At 38.6% G+C, this 25,245-nt stretch overlaps 1 protein-coding gene across 6 annotated transcripts in view; it reads right to left on the bottom strand.

Moving 5' to 3' along the window:
* Window positions 1-18,307, bottom strand: part of bcam (basal cell adhesion molecule (Lutheran blood group)) — a 72,941-nt gene extending 54,634 nt beyond the window's left edge. For all 6 annotated transcript variants that reach the window (XM_038307117.1, XM_038307118.1, XM_038307120.1 and 3 more), the window contains exon 1: window positions 18,055-18,307. In XM_038307117.1, the coding sequence (XP_038163045.1) occupies window positions 18,055-18,115 (61 nt within the window). In that variant the 5' untranslated portion in view covers window positions 18,116-18,307. The remainder of the gene's footprint in view (window positions 1-18,054) is intronic.
* Window positions 18,308-25,245: the final 6,938 nt, after the last annotated feature.

Here is a 25,245-nt window from a genome sequence, read left to right as displayed (position 1 = left end):
CCTGGATTATATATCACCAGCTGCTAAGTAAGAAGCCACAACTACAGTTAGTATAGAAGAAGAAACATGCATATAAGTATATAAAGTATATAAAATCATATTTTCTGACTAAGATTTAAACTTGTCATACTTAATGAGAAGCCATTCTAAATCCTTTGAGTAGGAAATATGGCAATGCTTTGGACAATAACAAAAAAATGGGAGCTAAGTAAAGCAGAGGTTTTTCTGTCATTAAGGATTGGCTTTAGAGGAAACCTATTGCTGTCCCATTACCAGCTGGTACTTCCTTGAAGTTGGATCGAACATGCACACACAAACACACACACAAACTTATTTATAACCTCTGTTAGGTCCGGATTCCAGGTTGCATTGGGGTTCCAGTAATGTTCACATGCTTTTAACAGTCCTGACCGCCCCAAGTGACGAATGCCCACACACGCTGCAAATTCTGGTTCAGCACCAACTGTTAACACTCCCCTTTGTCTCTCTCACACACAAACACCCACCCACCCACACACACAGATATGTTTAGTGTTGGTTAGGTTAATGCAGTAAGCATTCTGAGCTCACGTTTGCAACCTAGATACCTGCAGCTTTATATTTGTCGATACACATGTTTCTACATGCATGCAGGTATCGAACCATGTGTGCATTTGTGCTCACAAAGTATTACCAAGTGCAACCTTTTATCAGACTCTCCCTTTCATGCTACCCTCCTTCACTCCCTTCTCTCTAAACCTCCTATCCCCTTCCTTTCCCTCAGCCCCCTGTCTCTTTCTGTGCTGTGTGTTTAATCAACCCAGTTTTAATACTTGCATTCCAACAGCCAGAAGGAATGTCTTTACAATGTAGCATTGTTCAGGTGCAAACAGAGTAGGACCTCACCTAAAGTTCACCTGAACGACAACTGTAAAAGTCCCCAAAAAATTAGGTATATTAAAAAAAAGGTGCATTGGAAGAAATTCAAAAATCAAAAACAAAAGGTTGTGTATTTAAGTAGTTTAATACAAATAGTGAAGTCATATTGATGAATTACCAAATGAGAAAAAAAGTTGAACTCAATCACTTAATTTATTTAGTTACTGTATACTTAAATCATTTACTGAGGAACATGAATTTCACTTAACTCTAGTCCAGATGGTGTCTTGGAGAATGCAGACAGAAGAAAGGATTCAGCCATTTAGGGGAGTAGAGGCCTAGTGGTTAGAGCATAGAGCATGGGATCCTGAAGTTCTGAGTTCGAGCCCCACTCCCACAGACTGCCACTCCTGGTCTCTGAGCAAGACCCTTAACCCCACACTGCTCCCCGGGCGCCACACGATGGCAGACCACTGCTCCCCAAGGGGATGGGATAAATGAAGAAGTAAATTTCTCCAATGTGAGATCAATAGAGTTCAATTATTATGAACCTCTCCCTGCCAAGCTAAGCCAGGGTGGAGGTAGTATGCATCTAAAGCACAGTCCAACTTCTTAAACGGTTTCAACTCTGTAATGTAAATGGATTTACCATTTGGGGCTTTCAGTTGTTCTGTTTTCTTTAATGCAGTTGAGTAGATTTTTTTTCAGCTAAGCTATTTTCAGCATATCAGATTCTTGTCCTTTGCCAGGTTTTAATTTTTAATACAACAGTTTCTGCTTTTCATTTTATTTGAAGCTGCAAAGCTTAATAAAAGCATACATTCTTCCAGTCTACTGGCCATTTTGTACTAGTGTATACAGGATCACCATCTTCCAAAATGTTCTGTTTGAGCACCTTCGGTTTGCTTTTGTCTACTATTCAATACGTAACAATTTACACTTTGGCTCTTTTAATTTATTATTTTTTTTATTGTTTGGAGAGTGATTTTATCTCAACTTTAGATTGCAGCTAAAGATTATTTTGAAAATCGATTAATATGTTGATTCCTTTTTTGATTAATAGTCAGATAGCCAAAGGTTCATTGAAGAAGATTGTTCATGAAATGAAACTAGGTTCCGCCAAAACTTTTCACTTGAGAGGTTCTGGATGGAGCATTTTGACAAACAAAAACGTTTTTCTTTTTATCTTAAATGCAAAATGTTTTTATATTTTTTTTTTATTTTGGTATAATTGCTGCTTTAAGCGGGTTTCCTCTGTCAGCTAAAGGCATGTTTTACAGTCTCTATACTGATTACCCATTGTAATCGATTACTAAATTAAATGACGATTATTTCAATAAGCAAATAATCACGATTAATCTGATTGATTGTTTCAGCCGAAGTCAGCCTCAAAACATGCCTTTCACCTTCACTAATTTTTACTAATTTTTAAACTTTTGTTGCTTCTGTCTTGCAAATTTATTAGTAAATCAATGTTCTTCATCATTATATGTATTCAACTGACTAGAAATGAGAGATAATGAGAAGCAGTGACGTGAAATGCTCCAGCTTCCTCCCACCCTGCTGCCATCCCAAACGTTTCCCTGTTCCCCTTTGTAAGGACTTATTATCAAACATGTACCCTCTTGCTTATTCCATTAACCAACCCCCCAAACATACACCGCTTTCATTTCGCAGGGACACAGTGACACAATGAAAAGTGCACACGCCTGGACTGCTAATTGGCATGTGTAGTTGGTTCATCTTTCATCGTTCTCCACAGACACATCCTTCAAAATGTGTATGTGAGAACTGGATGAAAGGGCGTCCACTTAGCTATCTTGGACCTTTACACTTCTCTTAGTACTCAATATAGCAGACAGGACATCCCTCTCTCATCGTTCATAAGCACAACAACACAGAATCATCTGGCTTCCACATATAAAACTTTCTAATTTTATTTAGAAAACTTGATCATAAAGTTGTGACAAATCTACAAAGGCAAGTAGCAAGATGCAGTCCGAAATAAGAGCCATAAGTCTCTAAACCAGTTAAGCACTTTGTAATTGTATCAATAAGTTTCCATCACATGTATTTTCCTGTCTTGCAGACATGTTATTGGGAGTTATTTAGTCTGATGGAGTCATAACTCAATAGAAAGCTATTGATTTTTAATTAAATATTCATACATATAAGCCAAAATGGAAGCTTGTACTTTTATCTACTAAATGAGCAAAAAAACAAATGATAAGAAGAAATATAACTCGACTTTTATGATGAGATTATATTCAGAATCGATACCAATAAAATAAAATGAAGCATATACACAGTGTATGTTTCTTAGCTTAACGGATGAATTTGATAAAAACCTGACATTAGCTGGATTCATAAGTGGGTCAACCATTTATTAAGCTTATATGATTAAATATTAAGAAAAAAAAAAAAAAAATATATATATATATATATATATATATATATATATATATAATCACTATTTTCATATTACTAAAAATGTATATTTTCAATATTTCTTACATTAAAAATATAGATTTTAAGTAATTAAATAAATAAAGCATAAGTCTATATTTACTTCTGTCTAAACCTAGTTTTTCATATAAGGTTTGAAACAGATTTAAACTATTTTTAACAAAAGATAGAATAAAAACAACATTTCCTACATGTCTTTTGACTGGAAATAGCTAATTTTGAGCGTGATCAGCTCTGATTGGAAAGCAGGCAATGCAAAATGCAAAACTCTTTCATTTACTGCACATGTACACTAACAGATCACACCTGCAATAACACTCTTCTGTGTGTACGCTGAAACTGAGAAGATCCAAAGTTGGCTATTTTTAGAGACAGTGAGGTATTAACAGGTGAACTTAGAGGAAGTGTAAAAGTTGCAAGGTGCTGCAGTTTGTCAAGACTTGTCTGCAGTTGTGAGACAGGGAGACAGGCAAACCTAAAGCAGATGGCAGGAAATGAAGTTTTCAACCTTTGAACAGAATAGAGAATGATGGATTGGGAAATATTGGTGACCTCCAATAAATCTTTTCTCAGTGAAATACACATGCAGAAATAGGAATTGCTAATTATAAGATAAATAATCGTGAAGTGATTTCTTGTATATTTTTTTCCAAACACTACAACCCTGTTTAGCAGCAAGCAGTCTTAAAACACGATGTTGCATCTGCTTCTAATATACATAATTAATAACGATTCAAACCAGAAACGCAGATTCTGAACATTGTATGAAAGCAAAATTGTGCTGTAAGGTGAAAACGAGAGACTGAAATAAACACTCACCAAAAAGCAAAAAAAATAAAATAAAAAATACTAATACACAGTCTACTAAACACAAAGTGACTTGAGGAGAAAATTAATAATCAGAGCATGGAAACTCCACTCTTTTCTTGCAAAGTCAAGGTCAGAATAGCAAAAAGCAGTGAAGTTAACTTAAGTTCTTCACTGGAGTTTTAGAGGGACTCTGCTAAGAAAAAAAGAAATCCATAAAACAAAGGTGAGTTATCTCCTCAGGCTAAGGGACTGACTCAAAGCTCTGAAAACTGACACTGGATTTGGTCACTTCTGATGCAGTCTTGTTCCCACATGACTTCAGGAACAAGCCCTCCCTCACGCACCTGCATCAAGTCACAGGAAACAGTGAAACTTCTAAAGCAAACAATAGACGGCGGGCGATACAGCAAACACACATAGCACCTCTGTTCCTCACAAACAAACACTACAGCTAGCACGTCCCTCCTCCTCTTCCTCCTCCTTCTAGTGCTGAGGATTAATGTTGCCTCGCCTGTCTCCCAGGTCCCTCCGGCCCAGTTAAAGCAATAAGATCTCATTGTCAAACAGTGACCAGCCTCACTGGGGAGGTTAACACAGCAGCTTAACCATTAACTAGATTAAAGTTGATGACCCATCAGGAATTCTCTGATATGGTCATCTGGCCCTGAAAAACTTGATTAAAGTAGAACTTCATCTGTATGACTTAAAACTTTATTTTGATGTTAAGTTGTGCTGTTTTGAGAAATATATTATTTAATTTTACAATACATCTTTTATTGTTGAGAACGTTTCATTTTCAACCTATCAGGGAAAACTTATCATTTTTGATTGTTTTAAATGACATTGGACAAAACTTTATGAAAATAGTGATTGGAAACTGGCCATAAAAAGTTAGATGAATCTCTAGCCAATAATTTACAGCATTTGAAAAGGAAATCGGAGTTATTAATTTGCATTTATAAGCTTTCTCTAGACACTAGTCCAAAGCTCCAAAAGACAGAAGGTGCTAATGAAACCCAAGTGTGTGTTTCTGCATGTGCATAAAGAAAATGGCTGTTGTGTGGCTTCATTTGAAGGGTGCATTCAATAACTGCTGCTGCGGCAACTGTTGATGTCTGAGAGGCAACAGCTTGCGGGGCTCCCAGAGGGCCCACTCCCAGCCAGCAGTCAGATGGTGGGTTTAAGGTTGGAGGGGCACAGGGGTTAGGATTTCTCCTCTGCTTGCCAAGAAAATGATCTCCTTGGCCACAGATCCAGGCTTTTGCATGGCAATCCCCATTCTTAATTGGTATTCCTCAATCCTGATGTTATCCAGCCTGTCGTATTTTTTGTTCCTGCTGTCACAGACTTTTTTATTATATAAAAAAGGGACTAGCATGAATAATGCTCTGAAAATCCCAAACAAATAATATTGTACATCTCTATCTAATACCACTGTGTTGAATGTGGAATTGTTGAAAGAGCTCAAGCAAATCCTGCCTTTCTCTGCATATTCCAGTAAAAAATTAACTGAAGGTTCTTATCCTCGTCCTTCCTCCCTGCATTCTGTCCAAATGGACTGGCTGTTAACCTCATCTCCTGAAGTGCTTTGTGAATTTTCAATTTTGTTCAAACCCGCCCATCCCGCCCCCACCCCTACCATCACCCCAACCCATTTTGCAAACAGAAGCAGCAAGGACGCCTATACAGAGATATGGAGCCTCTTTTCAAGGCTGCATTTGAAATTACACATCAACATCAACTTCCTCCCTAGAGACAAGAACAACAGTACACAGTGGCAGCACAATGCTCCGCTCTAATCAGTCTCTCATCCCACTCCTTGATGTAGCCATGTTCATCCCTTCCACCCTGCTTCCTTCCTTCCCTCCTTACAACTCCCACTAATTTCACGGTAGCACAGCCTCAAAGTAAAAGGCTGTGTCTCAGCAATTTCTAAGGATTCCTTTTTCACCTTCCCTTTTCGGGTATTAATTTTTAAGCACTGCATTTCACTTTCATGCAAAAGGTCATGTATTTATATTGTTATAACCATTTTTTTTTCCTTTTTTACCTACAATACTCATTTTCATATAAAAAACATACTAACAAAAGAGATAAAAAAGCAGCACAGGTCATCCGAAGTAACAGCTTAAATTTGCTAAAGAATGATGATGTCACAACTTAAACACCACATTTGGCTATAGATATATTGCAAAATGGCAAAATGGTCAATTAGTGACAGCAAAGTCTCAATTTTAATCATTGGTTTATGATGTAACTATTCATATTGGTATTTATCAAGAACAAACCAGAAAGTTAGCAGTGTTGTCCAAACCAGTGATTTTCAACCTTTTTTGAGCCGCGGCACAATTTTTACATTTACAAAATCATCTGGCACACCACCAACCAAAACACAGTATATATTATAGATATAGTTAACAATACAGTTTCTGAATGTATTTATACTCAGTATGAAACCTGGGCCTGTTTTGATGAACACAAAATGGATATCCTTGCAGGAATGGTAGAAAGAAACATACAAAGCACACAGCAACAGTTCTCAGTCTCTCTTTTTTATCGCAGTCAAGAAGCTCAGCTCACATAGATATGTGGTTGAAATGGGGAGCAATGCCAATATAGCTTTTTTGGCAAGAATTGGGAACTCCTTGGCCACAGATAACTAAAAACTGTCCAAAGGAAGATTAGCAAAGTTTAGCTTTAAAACACAATCTTGGTTCAGTTCAAAGAGTTCCTCTTGCTCTTTTAAAGTCATGTACTTTCCAACAACGGATACGGAGCCCCTAACTCAGTCAAGGCATTCCCTGAAGAGAAATAAAAAGACAACTTCTCCTCAAGAGTTTTTAAATGTGTGCCAGTCAACTTGCACATTGCAGCAGTGTTGGCATCTTGCAGTTTCTCGGTGAGCGGGAACATCTCAAGGTTACCATGCTGCACATAGCTGCACCTTTAAATGGAAACTGTTCATTTTATCAGTGCATGTAGCAAGTTTTCATTTTGGCCTTGAATCTGTGTGTGCAGTTCATTCAGATAATGAAATATATCAGCCAGGTGTCCCGCTTGGCACACCACTCACACAATCATTTGCAAGCAGGTTTGAGTAATTGATTGATTGATTGATTGATGATTGATAATAATCAGTAAATCAATTGTACCTCTTAATTATCTGACCCCTTTTTTGTCTGAAGTATTTTAAGGTCCTCTCGCAACACATAAACACAGGCCAGCACTTTGCAGCGCGATCGCCATTGGAGCTCTATGTGGAGCAATAAGATTATATGTTCTGCTCCTATTTGTTCACACAAAGACACAAATAAGCAACATCTCCAAGGTCACGCCTTCACAAAGTAACTATACGCACAATATTTATCCAACACAGGCTTGTGGGGCTTTTTTGATTTAGTTTGGGGGGCTGTTAGTTACCCGTTTCTCATTGTTTGTACATAAGCGAACAAAATAGTCCATGGGCTTGAAGGGTTTTTCGTTTGGAGATGGCGTTTAAAGTTGCTTCGCACCATTGAATAGCTTCTCACCACATACCAAGCACGTTGGAGGGGAAATAAATCCAAATGAAAGAAAACTTTTGCTGTATTGCCTGGGTTTTTTTAAGTCTCAGCTTTCCTCACATCCTTGATTTATTCTTGAGTTTAAACTGTTCAAAAGTAATACAGGTGTGAAGTTGTCCATCGCACTTGTTAAAAATTATTTAAAAATGTGTCTATCCGTGGTTAGTTTTCCAACAACATGAGATTTTCTCTAAAGTAACTTTAGGCTAATGTCACTCAAATACTTAGCTGGGATCTAAAGTGAAATGTTCTACTCTTCATTTTGTTCAGACACTGAGAAAAAACAAGGAAGGACACATTCTACTCTCATTAAAAACAGCTACAGAAACCAATGTGATCTAACTTTGCTGAAGCTATTTGCAGTGGGTGAAGCACAATCTATGTTGTCTTCTTTCCTCAGGCTTGGGTTGTCCCTTCCATTAAATCCAAGGTTTCAACTTTTCATTATTTATCTTCGTGGGACAAAAGGTGTCCCAACAGAGGTTGCTTTTAGTTGAAAAGCGGGCAATCCCATCATGCTGCATAAATAATCTTTGTTGCAAAAATGTCTTCTAGATTTAAAAAGCGCCCACAATCCATTTAAAGCACACTTCAAAAATGCCAGACTGTATGGTTCCAGAAAACCAATTATCCTCCTTTTATAGTGTCATTTGTGGACAAAAATCTCTATTTGTTAGAGGAAATAAATATTGTAATGAAAGATATTTCTTAGAAATATTTGGAAAAGTTTATTGTGATCTATTTATGTTCCAAAGTTTCAATTTATGGGAGGATGTTACTTTAGAATCTTATAAAATGTTGGTGGTAAAAAAAAAAAAAAAAAAAACACAATTCAAATAGCAACCATGGCAGAGACGGATAAATAAGAAGAGAAAGTGGTTTTAATATTAAAAGGTCAAGTGGGGGAAGGATGGTCAGTCTTATTTAAAAAAAAAAAAGAAATCCTTAATAGTGGCCCATAAATCCATTGTGAAAGGGCTCCAGGGACAGGTGTAAAAGCAAACAGAGTCCTCGCCCTCTAAAAACAGCAGGCTGTCTTCCTGGAGCTTCGGGGGGTCATTAACAGTAACCCACACATTAACGCACCGCAGTTTGTACAAGCAAAGGAAACATGTTAAATCACAGCAAGCAATCAGACCCAACAACTGGAAAAAGATGAATGTATTGAATCCCTCGCTGTAATGGAAACAACAACATGGACAGTGAGAGAGAAGCAAGCAAAGATAAGGAAGGTTCGAATCAGATGGGATGATAATGAGAGTGATTGCTGACAAAGTAAATCATGGGACATTCATCTTTTTGTTTAAACCCATTCAGGCCTGTGTAGCTTCCTCCTTTTAAGTGCCTATAAAACAAAATAAAAAAAATAGGGGAAAATCTTTTTCCTCTTTAGTCTGACCCACAGCCAATTAACCAACTTTGGGGAATTAACCATGTGAGTGCAGTGTACCATGTGTTGATGCCCAGTTGTCTGGGGCTTGCTGCCAACACACCCGCCAACATGAGTACTTGAGTACCTTGTCACAGAAATACAATGGTTTAACATGCTATTCAGATGGTAAACATGAACTATATGGCCAGACATTTTTTTTAAACATTGCTCAATACAGAGTCAATACTCCTCTCACCAATAATACCACCCCTAAGGGGAAGAAAAACAGCACTCTGTAGTTGCTTGTTTGTGCACAGATTACTGCCTGAGAACTGCGGTAGGAGGGAGCTTTAAAATGAAAAAGAGTGCATTTTCTGTGGAATTTGAGGTGATGACAAACTAAAACCCACATAACCTGACAGGTAACAGCACGTTCAGAGGAATTCCACTTATTCCAACTCAGTGATTATCTCAGAGTCACTCATATCCCCAAACACATTCATTAAAAGGCCTCGGTTTCAATACCCACTCCCCCTAAAGACCTAAAAGTCATAGGGACAAACATGTGCTTGCATTTCCAAGCAAGTCTTTCACTATTTACAATGTCTTTCACATTCATACCTCTTGCATGTACAAGCTTTGGAGTACTTTACTGCAATTTAATGTGAAAGACCAAAAAGCACTATATTGTTATGAAGTGAACATTTAATAGAATGTGGTTTTCAATATTTTAAGATTTTCAAACATTTCTATTAAGTTCACAGTTTAGCATGTTGTAGAAGAAGTTCTGGTTGCAATAACAACTGCAAAACTTTTCTGGATACCGGTATTTCTCCTTCAGCTGTGCATATCTGGATAATAAATTGTTTTCTTCGTTTCTCAGCAAAGAAGATTAAGCTAAGCCAGACAGGACGGAGAGGTCTGAAGGCTAGACGCGGATTTAGAATTATGTTTAGGTCTGGAGTTAGAGTGGCCCATTCTAACAACATGCTATGATATAAACAGTTCCATTGTAGCTTTGGTGACTATTTAGGGCTGCTATGTTGGAAGGTAAACCCCTGCTACAGTTAAAACTAATTTCAAGACTCAGTGTTCTTCCAGAATTCAAATCACACATCCATTTACATGTCAGCTACGACTTGCCTACCTGTACCTGATGAAAAAATAAAACTTTCATTGATCTATTGTGCAATTTAACCTGAAATAATTCAAAGAGGAGGATTTTGTTTTATAACTTAACTCAGCGTTGAAATTTCTCCACTGATTTATTCCAATGTTTGTTGTACGTTCCCAGGTCTTTATGATGATATTTGTTGACTAATGTGCTGCAACAAACCTGTAAGGCCCCAGCAAAGGAGCTGTGTTAATTTTAAGAGAAATTACGCCATTCGACTGTTTAGTAATCACATGACATTGGGAAGCAATTGGCTGTAATGGACTTTATTTAGTGGCATTACAGTAAAGGAGAGCATATACAAATCCAAACCAGATTTCTTCTTAAGCTATTTGTAAAAGGTTTTGAATATATTTATATTTAATTTGTCTTCCACTTCACTATTATATTGTGCTTTTTAATTGTTGATCACTTAAAATACCAGAGGGAGCAAATATGTGCTGGCCACTGACAGATATATGATTTCAGGTGTTGCATAACATCAGGAGACCCCACTGTTCCAGCCAATGATGAGTTCATGGTACAATTAAACAATGTGTACTCATAGATCACTAAGTAGATGACACCTTTGCATACCTCAATGTGGAGCTTTACAAACCTGAGACCAAAAGTGCCCCAGGACAGCTGTTAAAGGAGCTCCACTGGGCTTTATCTTATTGTGGCTTAAATGGCTCTTTTTCAAGCCTAATACCATAATAATTACCCACTGCTGCAGGGGGTGCACATCTGATGCAACAATGGCAGGGGGTACAGACATTAAAAAAGGGGGGAAATGAGTTTGTAGAATTAAGGCAGCCTTAGACAAAAAGGGCCAACTCTACATGTCAAAGGCTGACACCTTGATCTAAACTAAGGTTGTCAAAATGATTCTTTACACCTTTTTCATAGAGCTCGACAGTTGAATTCATTTTCATCTGATGATCTGATTGTCCTTGAAATTTTGAATTTGAATCATATTTCATTTTTTTATGCAGATGAAAAGAAGAATAACTAGGCAATACTGTTTACTAAAATCCTGTTGATAAAATTGCATTATATGTACACCTTCTAAGAACGTCAAGGCTTGTGAAGTACAACAATGTTTCTTTTGATGCAGACAAGTTTTCAGCACAGCAAGCAGTAATATATACAGCAATGAGAGAAGAAGGGTGAGATTTTAGACTAAGTGTGCTACAAATGCTGTTTAAATGCTTTTATGTGCAATGTCAAAGAAGGTGCAAGAGGGACATGTTTTTTCTGGCTGTGTGAATAATAGAGTAGCACAGCACTGTGCCTCTTGAACCCTCAGCTTTGCACTGTCATTCAGCTGGCAGAAAGGCCACTTCACTTTTCCTTTACTTTGAATAAAGTGACTAGAAAATATGCTCTGCTATTAAAGAATAATGCTGCGTTCACACCGGGGGCAGCAAAAGCAGCAAAATCGCGTCTGCTGCTTCATTTTTGCTGCTTGTACCAGTGAATTCAGACGCGCGTCTGATGCAGCTTTGCTGCTCTCGCTGCGCGGTCCAAAAGTGGGTCTGACGCGCGTTGGGCGGAGCTTCACTATCCTTTCTCTGCCTTGCAGCTATATTTGCTGTGATCAGTGGGAATAAAGTAGTTTTAATATGTTTTTAAGTGAGAAAATACACCTGAAAACTTCATCAGTGCAGTCAGTTCATCCAGATTACAATCCTGCCTCCCAATATTATTTCTGTCGGAGCCGCTCAGACCCCCACATACCGGCGGTGCGCCGACAGAAGGAATCCATTCATCAGCAGCCTCTGGCTGGGTCGCCTCCTCGCGGTTCACGGTGGCAGCTGGTAGGTGTTTTTCATCTAAATAATCCGATCTGCAGGCATCAGGATAATAAAAGCGAACATATTCTGCCGGCAGATGTATATATTTTAAGTTAATTGTGCGTTAATAAACTGTTTAAGAGGAGTAATCAGAGCGGTCTGTGTCATCAGCGCTGTGTCTCTCTCCCAGCCAGCTCCCAGATCAGCTTCTCTGATTGGTTGACGCGGCGCGTCGAGCAGCAAAAATTCAATTTTTCCATCTCGAGCAGCAGCGCGTTTGCGGCGCGTCGCGCGCGTCAGATGCCAAAACGCGCCCGAAGCGCTGCTTCGGCTGCTCAGACGCGCTGCGCTTGCTGCTCGAAACGCGCCGCGGGACATTTTGCTGCGCCTTGACGCGCGTCAACCATTGACTTTGCATGTAAACTCGCTGCTTCTGTCGCGCCAGCTGCCCCCGGTGTGAACGCAGCATAAGAAAGAACTTACAAACGAATAAATGTATACCTAAATATAGTATGCAATGAAATTACATAGTTATATATTATTGATTTGCTATGTAATTGTTATTTTTTCCTGGCTGACACCAGTTCATTTTTTTTTTCCAATGTCTCAACTGTCAAAACACTTGTTTTAAACAAATGCAACTTCACTATTCTTGGGATGATTCCACATTAATTTCATGCAACAGTTTTAGTCAGCAGCTTTTACATTTTAAGTAAAAGTAGTTTCAAGACTATATTTTCAAAACTTTCTTTTTTTTTCTTTTTTTTTTACTCCAAAAGGACCCTCAAAAGACAGATGCTCATTTACCAAGAATAATGAGATATCAAAGGCATTTAACAAATACAAAAAAATAGTTGGTTTTTCAGCACTGGTTGTGAAAGATCAGTGATCTGACTCATTAAAGACACAAACTAAGTTGATAAACTTTGGACAACATCAATATAGCTGCAAAAATAAGTGTGATTTATTACTTTAGTAATTTGTCGCTTTTTTTTACCAATTTGTATAAACACCATGATACTGTGATGTTTACATTTGGAGGAATTTTAGACCATGCTATGCCTTGCTGAGACTTGCAATATATTGCTGTAATGGCCTGAGTCACACATTCAGCAGCCAATAGCCAATGACTTTGGTTAATAAAAAAAAAAAATCTGATTTCACAAATAACCTCAATTGTTAACCAAAGTCTAAGACACACTTAAAAGAAAGCAAACATCTGTTCTGTCTGCTTATATATTTAGTTCTCATCTGTGCTCAGCAAATACATACACTATATTGCCAAAAGTATTTGCTCACCTGCCTTGACTCACATATGAGCTTAAGTGACATCCCGTTCCTAATCCATAGGGTTCAATATGACGTCGGTCCACCCTTTGCAGCTAGAACAGCTTCAACTCTTCTGGGAAGGCTGTCCACAAGGTTTAGGAGTGTGTTTATGGGAATTTTTGACCATTCTTCCAGAAGCGCATTTGTGAGGTTGCACACTGATGTTGGACGAGAAGGCCTGGCTCTCAGTCTCCGCTCTAATTCATCCCAAAGGTGTTCTATCGGGTTGAGGTCAGGACTCTGTGCAGGCCAGTCAAGTTCATCCACACCAGACTCTGTCATCCATGTCTTTATGGACCTTGCTTTGTGCACTGGTGCACAGTCATGTTGGAAGAGGAAGGGGCCAGCTCCAAACTGTTCCCACAAAGTTGGGAGCATGGAATTGTCCAAAATGTCTTGGGATGCTGAAGCATTCAGAGTTCCTTTCACTGGAACTAAGGGGCCAAGCCCAGCTCCTGAAAAACAACCCCACACCATAATCCCCCCTCCACCAAACTTTACACTTGGCACAATGCAGTCAGACAAGTACCGTTCTCCTGGCAACCGCCAAACCCAGACCCGTCCATCAGATTGCCAGATGGAGAAGCGCGATTCGTCACTCCAGAGAACGCGTCTCCACTGCTCTAGAGTCCAGTGGCGGCGTGCTTTACACCACCGCATCCGACGCTTTGCATTGCACTTGGTGATGTATGGCTTGGATGCAGCTGCTCGACCATGGAAACCCATTCCATGAAGCTCTCTGCGCACTGTTCTTGAGCTAATCTGAAGGCCACATGAAGTTTGGAGGTCTGTAGTGATTGACTCTGCAGAAAGTTGGCGACCTCTTCGCACTATGCGCGTCAGCATCCGCTGACCCCGCTCCGTCAGTTTACGTGGCCTACCACTTCGTGGCTGAGTTGCTGTCGTTCCCAAACACTTCCATTTTCTTATAATACAGCTGACAGTTGACTGTGGAATATTTAGGAGCGAGGAAATTTCACGACTGGATTTGTTGCACAGGTGGCATCCTATCACAGTTCCACGCTGGAATTCACTGAGCTCCTGAGAGCGACCCATTCTTTCACAAATGTTTGTAAAAACAGTCTGCATGCCTAGGTGCTTGAATTTATACACCTGTGGCCATGGAAGTGATTGGAACACCTGATTCCAATAATTTGGATGGGTGAGCAAATACTTTTGGCAATATAGTGTATTTGGAAGCAGCATTTGGGTGCCTACAACAAAAAAAACAGGTCTACAGGACACATTTCCACTGAAAATCAACAAGAGCAGCTATTGTTAGACAAAACTATGAAGAAAATGTGTTTTTTTTTCTTTAGAGCTGCATTTCCAGGGCGTGGAACAGTGAGGGAAAAAGGGGGGTCTCAGCACCTGGAACCAAGCCTTTTAATCAACACAGTGCAGCTGTCTGATATGCTACACACTACACCCAATTCTTTCAATTACAGGTTAGAGAAGTAGGCTAAAGGTTGGAAAACAGCAGAGCTGTGTTACTAAGATGCTGACAAATGGTGGAATAAAAAAGGATTAAAAGAGACCCAAAAGCAAAGTCCAGGTGAAGAGAAACAAAGTAAAACACAGAAGAACGAGTAAATCGAGTTAAGATCTACTGCTGAGGGTTGCCTTTAGCTCATGTCTTTGTCTACTGGAACCACTCTCAGGTCAAGACTACATCTTTTTCATTTTACATTAATTCCATTTTAGACATTTAGGTATATTTTACTGGAATTTTGTGTGATAAGAGCAATGAAAGTGATACAGAGGCAATCAAATATCAGACAATAGTTTGTGATATCTGGTCATATAGTTTGGAATGGATAAAAGTGATTATAAATCCTATTTAAACAATCATCAGTCTGCTCTGATAATTTAGGTAAGATCATGTAGTCAATCACACATGCAATACTGTTAATACGTCAAATATTTTGAAATAATATTTATATTCAATGTTATGTGGCAATTGCAACACTGTCATTTTGGACATCAGCAAATATCAAGTAACACCATAAGCCACAATTCTTATCACTATTTTCTGTTTTGAAGTTAATTCTAAAATAATAGCCAATCCCTTTGTTGTAAAAACAAAAAACGCTAAATAACTCAAGGATCATGGGTCAATCTCAATACAATACAATTCCAAACTAATTAGGACACTGAGAAATAAACCCCTCTTCCCCAGGGGTTCTGGCCCCAGTTCTCTCAGCCTCATTTTTGAGCGTTTCCATTAAGGCTCTTTCTGCAGCACTGGGGGGGGGTTCATACCTGATCAGAAGGTACAAATAGAGCTAAGTAGGTCTGTAATGTGACGCGAACAGACTGCTATACACTGATTCACCATAGGATGAAGAGAAATGAGAAATCTTTGCTATTTAGAAATTATACCTGAACTGAGGGAAAAAAAGAAACTTTCAGAATTGCATACGGGTTGGCATGCTGTACCTAGAGCAGCTCCACAGATTCAGCAAGTCAAAAGTTGGATGTTTGCACTTTAAAGTCCTTATCTTCATTCTTACCATGGATGAGCAAAAACTGTCTCAAAGCCAAAATTGTTTAACTTCTTCAGGCAAACTTTGGAGCAGATCACCTCAATCAGAATCCAATAATGTTGAAACCCTGCACAGGCAAAGAGCACCTGTGCCTTCTTTTTTTAAAAAGTTCAGGCAGGTTTGTGATCTAGACAATTATCCCAGTGGATCATATCATAAAAATAACCTTATACCTTATACAAAATTATTCTTGCAATCACAATAATATAAACATTGTTTTGCATTTCGATTATTTTTTTTCACTTTATTTACCTAGTTTTTACCACAGCGTCAAAAATTTATGGTTAATAGCAGCAAAGAACACCACAGTGGTAGCTGGAGGTAGGGTTTTTAGCCACAGCTCTGATAGTAGCAGGTTTAGTGCGGAGTAGAGAGAGACCAAGCGGAGAAGAGCCCTGTAGAGTTGAAATTGTCTATGTAAAAGGGGCCTTAGACAAGTGACCCATACATTTCTTGAGGAACTGCAGGGATCCAAAGGTCAGATGGGAGAAATGACAGCATGACTATTGCCCAAGGACTTCACAAATCTTGCCTTTATGGAAGAGTGGTGTGAAGCATGTCATTGTTGAGATAAAACCATTCTAAGTCCAGTTCGCAATTAACTCACAATAAACGTAGGAGGTACAGTGAAGATGTGCTGGAAGCATCATGCTGCAAGGATATTTGTCTTCACTAAGGAAAGGGAAGCTGGATAGAGTAGATGGGAACATAGATATAAACATTCCTGATCGAAAACCTGACTAAGAAAATGCAGATGTTAGTCTACCAGCATTGCATGCAGTTAAGGTAGAATGGGTTCAATCAAAGAAATGTTATATGTTAGATTGGCATAGTAAGTGATTACAGTTAAGTCTATCATTAACAAATTTGTGGACTACTGCCACAAAATTTGACAGCAACTATAAGGGGTGTCAATACTTTAGAAAGGCAGTATAAATCTGGTTCAAATGACCCATGTGAGAGATTTAGTGATAGAGGAGGAAAAGCACAGAGAGGGGAATAACCAGCACTCAGGCCCCACCCCTCACCTCCTCCCTCCAAAAAGGTAAAAGGCGGAGCTGTAATGGTCTCAACCAGGATTCTGGCTGTGTGATTGTGTGTGTATATTTTTAAAGATAATAAAAATACGAAGTAATGTGTATACAGGGATTTGGGAATATTATGATTAAAAAAACAAAAAACATTGAAATTAAATTTCCCATGATGAAAATACTCTAAATTAAATTAGAAAACTGTACTATTAAATATATCAGGCACAGTGCATCAAAAGCAGCATTCCTTAAAAAAGTGTTTTATGCTCAAATATAACCGCATCAGCTTTAATATTGATCATATAAGGAGAAAAAACAGGTTGCTTTTAAATTGGCTCGGTGTTTCTGGCAGCAATAAAGGAGGGCTGAGGGTGGAGGCTCAGTGCCAGCACAGGAGACATAAATCCTAAAGATCAGACATCAAAGAGCTGGAAAACTGCAGCCTGATCTTGATCCAAAAGTATGGTCTTCAAAATGAAAGAGACTTTTTAGTCCAAAGGGAGTGATTTACAATGGATATTGTAGGATTAGGGAGTATTTTCTTTATGGGGTTGTGGTATTTTTTCAGCAATTACACATTATGAGGGGTTTAATGGTAAAAAAAAAAAAAAAAAAAAAGACCCAGCTCATAATAAGGAATTGTTTTATTGTTTGGTCCACAGGGAAGATGTTTATTAGCTGAAACTCTCTGAAGTAAAGTGGGGAAACTCCAGGCACATCCAGTTACCTTACACACTTTAACTGATCAGTTTAACAACAGCGGCTGCGCAAAAGGAGGGATTTTTATTATTATTCCCACTTCAAGATGTAAATAAAAAAAAAACTTCAATATAAGTCACCTTTTCAGATACACTTGCTTTCCACCTGTTTTCTTTTTTTTATATATATTGGATTTAATGCAAACCTGAACAGGTTGGGACCAAATCCCAGTAAGTGGGAAAGTAGTTGGCACAGAGCGCGGCGCGGCGCGGCGCGCACGGACAGGTTTGATGTCGCACTGAGAGTCGGAGTTAGTGCGGAGCGGGGAAGTGGAAAACTTCTAGCCTGCAGGCACGAAAATCCAACCTGGCCGCACCACTCCATATAATACTGTTATTACGAGCAATGTTTAGAAAAAGTAGTGGACTTACCGTGAAGTATCCAGAGGAGCAAGGTGCATATGAGCGGCGTGCGTCCCATGATCCCGGCCATGACCGCTTCTTTAACTTTTATTTTTTTAAGGACAAAGTGGTCACTTTGATTTTATTTTTAAGGATAAAAAAATGTGGAAATGTGGCCTGGAAAGTGTTTTCTTCTTTTCTCCAGCGCTGATTTGCCTCTCCGTATCTCTCTCTCTGTGCGAAATGAGCGCCTCTCTCTGCCTCTCCCTCTCTCTCTAGAAACCTGACGCGAGTGGCAGTCTACTTGGTTGATATATTTGCACAAAAGGTGACCCCCTCTCCTCCAAATACAGCCCCCTCCACTGCGTTCCTTCCCCCTCCTCCTCCTCAGCCAGGCTCTCCACCTCAGTTGCAATGAAAAGACTTGGTTGACTAATCTCGTAGGTCTGCTGGGTGCCCGCGGGACTCCTTTAAAGAAAGTTAAAAGTGATTTTATCATGAGGCTCTGTGACTCACAGCAAAGCCTAAAACCGTAGCTGCGCTTAAAATATTAATCACTAAGTTTCTTAGAGAAGATCTAGATTGTGTAAGCCATAAATTAGTTCTCTACTGCTCACTAACTTTTTAACTTTACCATATATATGAAGATAAAGGATAAGTATGTGATCAGGGGCGGATTTAGGAAATTTGAGGCCCTAGGCAAAGACAGGCATGGGGCCCTCTGAATTGAGAAGACAACACATAAAACAGACGCATTATACAGACATGTTCTACGTTTTTTCCATCTTTTCTTGTTCTTTTTCTTGTTGTTTTCCTCTCTATGTTTTGTACTCATGCTGTCTCAAAAGGAACAAAAGATTTTCCAAGCACTAAGCTCCCTTAGCTGATTGCTTCTTCCTGTGTTTCCAAAAAGGCGACGGCAAAAGTAAATATCACAGTCCTTCTTTTCACTGTAGACAAGCCGTAATGTCCTTATCTGTTCTCCATTTTTCATTTGTATGAGATAATAGCTGCATGAATCATGACAGCAGACAAGATAGAGGAGAGCAGGAGGCGGGGTTACAAATCTACTTGCTCCGGAGAGAAGAGTTTGGTAGATTTATATGTTGTCACCAAAGTCTCCAGTAGCAGAAAAAAGTTGCTACATTTGGCACTAGGCGATTTTTTGAAATAAAGTGCTTGAGGGGTCTGAAAAGTCGCTGAATATAGTGACAAATGCCTCAAGTTCACAACACTGCTCTGCGCATTGTTTGTTTTCAAATGGTATGCTGCTGTCTATTTGGACCTTTCCCAACATGTGCAGCAAATGGACTAATCCAATGTGGTGGAAATTTTGGGGGGGGCGGACATGTAATATTATAAGCTTTCTGATGGCCTTTTGGCGAAAGGAATTTTATCAAAAACATTATTAATATACACAAATAATGGATAGCTGTATTAATCATACATGTAAACACTGTTTTATGGGGCTCCCAGGAACGCGGGGCCCTAGGCAACTGTCCAGTATTGCCTAATGGTAAAGCATGACATTCTGGAACCCTTGTCTAAACTATCTTGCTGCAGCCCCATATTCACTTAAAGGAGAAGTTCGGTTTTTAACACTTTTAGCCCATTTTCTGTAGTGTCCAGGATGAAATCGAATGATCGACACCAAAATTTTGACAATTGGTCCTGTCTCTGCTTTTTGGCTCATTTAGAATCCACCCCTGGCTGCTTTAGAATGGCTTCCATAGAGCATGTCCGATAATGTCCTTAAAACAACCTTAAACGTTCTTTTTTTAAAATATGCTACTCACCGGGTCGTCAGCGCTGTTCAATGACGTTCCAAAAAAAGTTTTGTGAAGAAAAAACGTTCCTGTAGTGTTTTATTTAGCATTTTGTAAATCCCATTGAGTTCTGTTGGAATAGTCAATATCCCTCCGCCACCGGAAACGGAAATGGGGCCTGTTTACACAATTGTAGTCTTTTCGCTTCACTCTGTGTACTCCGACGTCGAGGTGCTAACGTCTCTGTTAAACACTTTAAAAAACTCTGAAAATGGAATACGAAAGGTGAATTCTTGATTCTCGACGTCGGAGTACACAGAGTGAAGCGAAAAGACTACAACTGTGTAAACAGGCCCCATTTCCGTTTCCGGTGGCAGCGGAATATTGACTATTCCTACAGAACTCAATGGGATTTACAAAATGCTAAATAAAACACTACAGGAACGTTTTTTCTTTACGATACTTTTTTTGGAACGTCATTGAACAGCGCTGACGACCCGGTGAGTAGCATATTTTAAAAAAAGAACGTTTAAGGTTGTTTTAAGGACATTATCGGACATGCTCTATGGAAGCCATTCTAAAGCAGCCAGGGGTTGATTCTAAATGAGCCAAAAAGCAGAGACAGGAGCAATTGTCAAAATTTTGGTGTCGATCATTCGATTTCATCCTGGACACTACAGAAAATGGGCTAAAAGTGTTAAAAACCGAACTTCTCCTTTAAACAATATTTTGTCACATACAATTTTCTCATTATATAAAGTCGACACAATGCTAATATACTGACTAATATTCAGTCAAAATAATGTCATTCAACTTCATGCAGATACTTGTGGTTTATGACTTTAAGGTGCAAGTAAGGAAGTGGCCCCTCCCCCACGTGTTGCTGCACAGCAACATGTCAGCTTGCTGAAATTAGATATTTTCCTTGCTCAAAAGAACAGCAAAAATCTGTCTTTCTAAATATATTTCTAAAAATATAAATAACAGTAAAAGATAAAGCGATAGAAGTCCCACCCATGACTCTTATTACGGTCATGTTGTTTCCAAAGCATTTGGCTGCACTAAATGTATGATGGACTCCCATAACCAACATAAACCAAGACATGGAGGTGCCCAATTAGCATCTTGTTTTTACAATGAGTGCAAAAAAGACAAGTTTTACCACCATAGGCAGTAAGGTAAAGCATTGTGGTGGAAGTTTTCTATTACTAAACATTATAAGCATAAAAAGAAAAAAATGTATATATCTGGATGAAGACATTAGGTGTTGCTACCACTTGACTGCAGATATCAAGCACAAAAAATCCCAAACCATCACAACCTATTGTCCCAGTATAGTTTAAAGATGGCAGAGAGCTGCTGGAATCACTCAAAATTTATATTAATTGCTGGCTTATAATAATATAATTCAGTATCATTTCTGTTATTCATAGTATATTTTATTTGAAAACCGATTTTAGAAATAGCATGATAGAAAAGGAGAATTTTGTTTTTTAAACGAACTTAGTGATAGGCAGTGATATCAACCAATCGTATATAAAATATTAAAAAAAAAGATTCCTGGCATCTCTTAACATTAGAAATCCCAACATAATAATGGTTGGTGAAATATTATTTTTTTCTTATTGTGTTTTGATATTTTTGATATACAAAAATTCTGTGCTTGGTTTAACAATCACTTTGTTATTAATTATATTACTTAAAACTAAATAAAATCTTTTTTCCCCCCTACCACTCAACATACTTATTTTCATATATTTTTCATGTTTATCACTCTTGCAGCAAATGGACATATTAAAAACGTAATATCTGACATGGTATTTATTCCTAAACAAGGAATCATTTCTGAATTTGTTTGAATGTTTGAAGGATGGGGCTCTCATAATTTACAGCGTGGCCAAGAAAGTGCTACAAGGTTAGTTCATTTTAATTACTACACTGTTGTTGGTGACTGTAGTTGGTATAATCCGATCAATAAAATTGTAGTATGAAACATCCTATAACCTTAGGATTGAACAGCAGAAGTGACAGTCAAGAATTAGTACTAGTGCATTGAACCCATTGTACACCTCACTCGACAATGAAAGCATATACCTTGTCCACTACAGAGAATTTCTTTCAGCTGGAGACTATGAAGTACTTAAGGATCAACATAGCCTTCAGGTTATAAAAGTCCCACACAGAGCAGTTGCATTCAAAGACACACATTCCAAACATAGTTGCTCCATAACAGCTGGTTAATATTTTCTCAGCCCTGTTTCAAGAAAAGCTATACCAGCAACCTGTTCCATGTCACCAAATGCACACAGCAGTCACATTTTAAGACTGGATCTGATGGCTGAGCTCAGAAGAATGCACACTCACAGCTGCTCTTCTCATGGAGGGCATGGATAGAGGTGTATAAATCTACTGAGACTTCAGAGGAACTTAGACAGGAGGAGTATCTAAAACCATTCTTTTTCTATAATATGTACTCATCCCCTCTATTCTTGGATATAACTGCAGAAAAGCGGAGAATCTTGCCAGGAGGCTTCAAACATCAATAAAGCTCATTCCTGATATTGACTGACTCATAACAGTCTCTCTGTGCTGTTGAGACATAAGATCCACTAACAAGACTCCTGTCCTGTGGTGAAGGACTTAGCACAGCATGGTCCTCTTTTTCTGCCTTATGTAAGACCTGTATCATGCCGCATTGCTGTAGAGAATGCTAATTTGGCTTAACATGGGGATTCTTTTCCTTTTTTTTCACGTGAGGTTTTAGTCATACATATAGTTGCTGTGATTTACTGACCTAGTTCATTACCTAATGGATCTGCAGCAGAGGAGAGGAGTGTTGAGGGTGGGGTAGGGAATGAGATGGGATTAAACACCGAAGGAGAAATGAAGGAAAAATGTATAAGATAATAGAAGATGTAGATGAATTACAGGAGCAAAGTAAACACAGACAGTTTCTCAGGCTTTTCTATTGAGGCACGTGAAGTTCATTTAGGTCATCAAAAGGAGGAGGCTAATGAGTTAATTGCGTCGGTCATGTAACCTCTTATAGATAGTGGCACACAGGGTATCTTTCAAGGAAACTGTTATCTGTGTACAGGGCTTATCATGCCCCCTTAAATCTTTACTTCTTTTTCATGATAAAATGAAACATTTTAACACATGTTTGGGAGGTCTATACTGTCTACAATGTAAATATGTAAAAATAAATAAACAAAAATATCTACTGCATAAAACTGCTTTAAAAAATATTTCTTAAGATGGAACTTATTTTTTATAATGTTTCATCATAAAGAGTGGTGTGAATTAGTTAACTACCAAATAACTGTCAATCTCAAATTTGTTCTAGACTTTGACCCGTTCATTTAAACATTCATTCATTTGATTTAGTTTACTCTTTTAGTTCTTTGTGTTTAGGTTTGTCCTAAATGGAGATGAACCTCTACCCAACAAGTACCCAAGTGCATTCCTCATCCTGCAACTTCTGGATACACCCTACTACAACTGGCAGAATACAATAGTTGGATACCATGATCCACATATTATTCAGCTCTTAAGAAGCCTCGTAATGAGCCGTAGATTTGGTTCAGGTGTGTTGGAGTAGAGATGCTTTAAACAATGACTTGTCTCCTTGTGCAACCCCAATCTTGTATTTTCTTTTACTTGCTACTCATTTTTTTAACAGTCAGATTTGCAGAGTATACACCTAATATTGTCCTGCTGACAGATTACCACACGTGAGCACAGGTCCTCCTAAGTTAGCATGGATTTATTGACTGCATGACTATGTCTGAGTAGATTTGCAATTGTGCAATCCTTTTTCCCTTTTTTTAATTATTCACAGATTTGCATCTCAACAAATGCGTTAATTTCTTTTTTTATTTAGTAACTCTGCGATGGTGTCCAAAGTGTACTCCTACTTTCGCTCATTGACTGCTAGCCCCCCTTTACTGGTTGGATGGATGGATGGATCAATGTTTTAACAACTTTATTTGGCAAAGTAAATAAAGATAACTGGTCTGTGCTTATAAAGCGCCTTTTCAAATCAAGTGATGCCAAGGCACTTTACTCTACCTTAAGTCATTTACCCATCGATTCACACAGTGATTCTAATTATTCAATTAGATCACTAATATCACTGCTTAGCATATCGACTTTGCTTGCTTTCTCCATCTCTAAATCATATCAGGTCTCTTTGCCTCTAAAAAGTTTCATAGGTTCTATTTTGGTGCATATTACATCAATTTTCCTGCTGCTGACACAGAAACGGGCCACAGCTGGAGCAAACTGCGCCGAACTCTCTACCATGGTATGTTCCCAGGGCAGGTGGGATTTAATTACCTCAGTTTCATCCAAACAGACATGTCCAGAATACTTACAGTCAAGGTAGCTCCAGAGGGCACTCTGCTTTAAATCACATGTCTCTGCAGCTTACATCTTCTAAAGTTTAAAAAGAGATCTATCCTGCTTCAGGTGCTATATATTCAGGCAAATTTCTATTTAAAATAGATTTGACCTAGTTGAGCTAGTGGATCATCTTGTTTTTTTTTTTTACTCCAAAGTGTATATGCACAATACGTGTATAGAATACAGATTGGGTGAATGATTAAAAGTTTTTCCTTGTAGCTTCCACTGGGGCTTTTTTACAAAACAGGCAGGTACATTGCATCAGTACTAAAGTCACAACGACTTACCTGCAAATGTCAAACTTTATCTTACCATCAGTGTTGAGGAAAACTTTGCTGTGTTTGATCTCCTTCTCCCCAGGCTTTCAAACAGGGGAGGAAAATCCTCTAATTCTCAGAAATACATAATGGGCACTGAGGGTGTTTGCACCAGGTTGCTTCATATTCAGCTACAGTCTTACAAGTTATCTGAATAAGTTTATTTCCAACCAGTAAGATTCTTTCTGTTCTTCTTCATTGCAATTCCAGTAAACAGTTCACAGTCATTGTAAGCATTATCACATTTGATTTCTTCTTTCATGTCCATTTTAATTATCTATTTTTACTGTATTGAATGATTATACAAAAAATAAGTTCAATAATTTTTAAATGGTTTGATTTAAAAGTGTGCTTGTACTCAGCCTCAGCCTTCTCTTTTCCCAGATACCTCTTCTAGCTCCTCTGGGGGAAGCCTAGCATTTCAGGTCTCGCTGAGAGATATAAGCACCATTTACAGTACCCTTTTGAAACTGTGCCGAGATCGATCCGAGCATGGTAAGCGAAATAACTGTTGAGTGTAAATGGCATGCAAAGCTGAACCGGACCATCGGCCTCCTTCAGTCAGCCTCTGGGCTGACTAAGCTGATGATTCTGCTTAGCAGTGTGATGAACCTCAATGTCTGTCATTGTTTCCTGCATCTGTAAGCCCCGATTAAACTATCGATCCACTTCCCAAAAGCCGAGTCTGTCAAGAAAAAATTCACCAAAGGCTGCATTCTTTGCCTGACTCTCCG

This window comes from Cyprinodon tularosa, unplaced genomic scaffold (genome assembly GCF_016077235.1).
Source record: "Cyprinodon tularosa strain WSP-4 unplaced genomic scaffold, ASM1607723v1 ctg60, whole genome shotgun sequence".
In the NCBI taxonomy this organism is placed as follows: domain Eukaryota; kingdom Metazoa; phylum Chordata; class Actinopteri; order Cyprinodontiformes; family Cyprinodontidae; genus Cyprinodon; species Cyprinodon tularosa.
The sequence above is the reverse complement of the archived record's forward strand: the minus strand, read 5'-3'. Positions and strand labels throughout refer to the sequence as shown.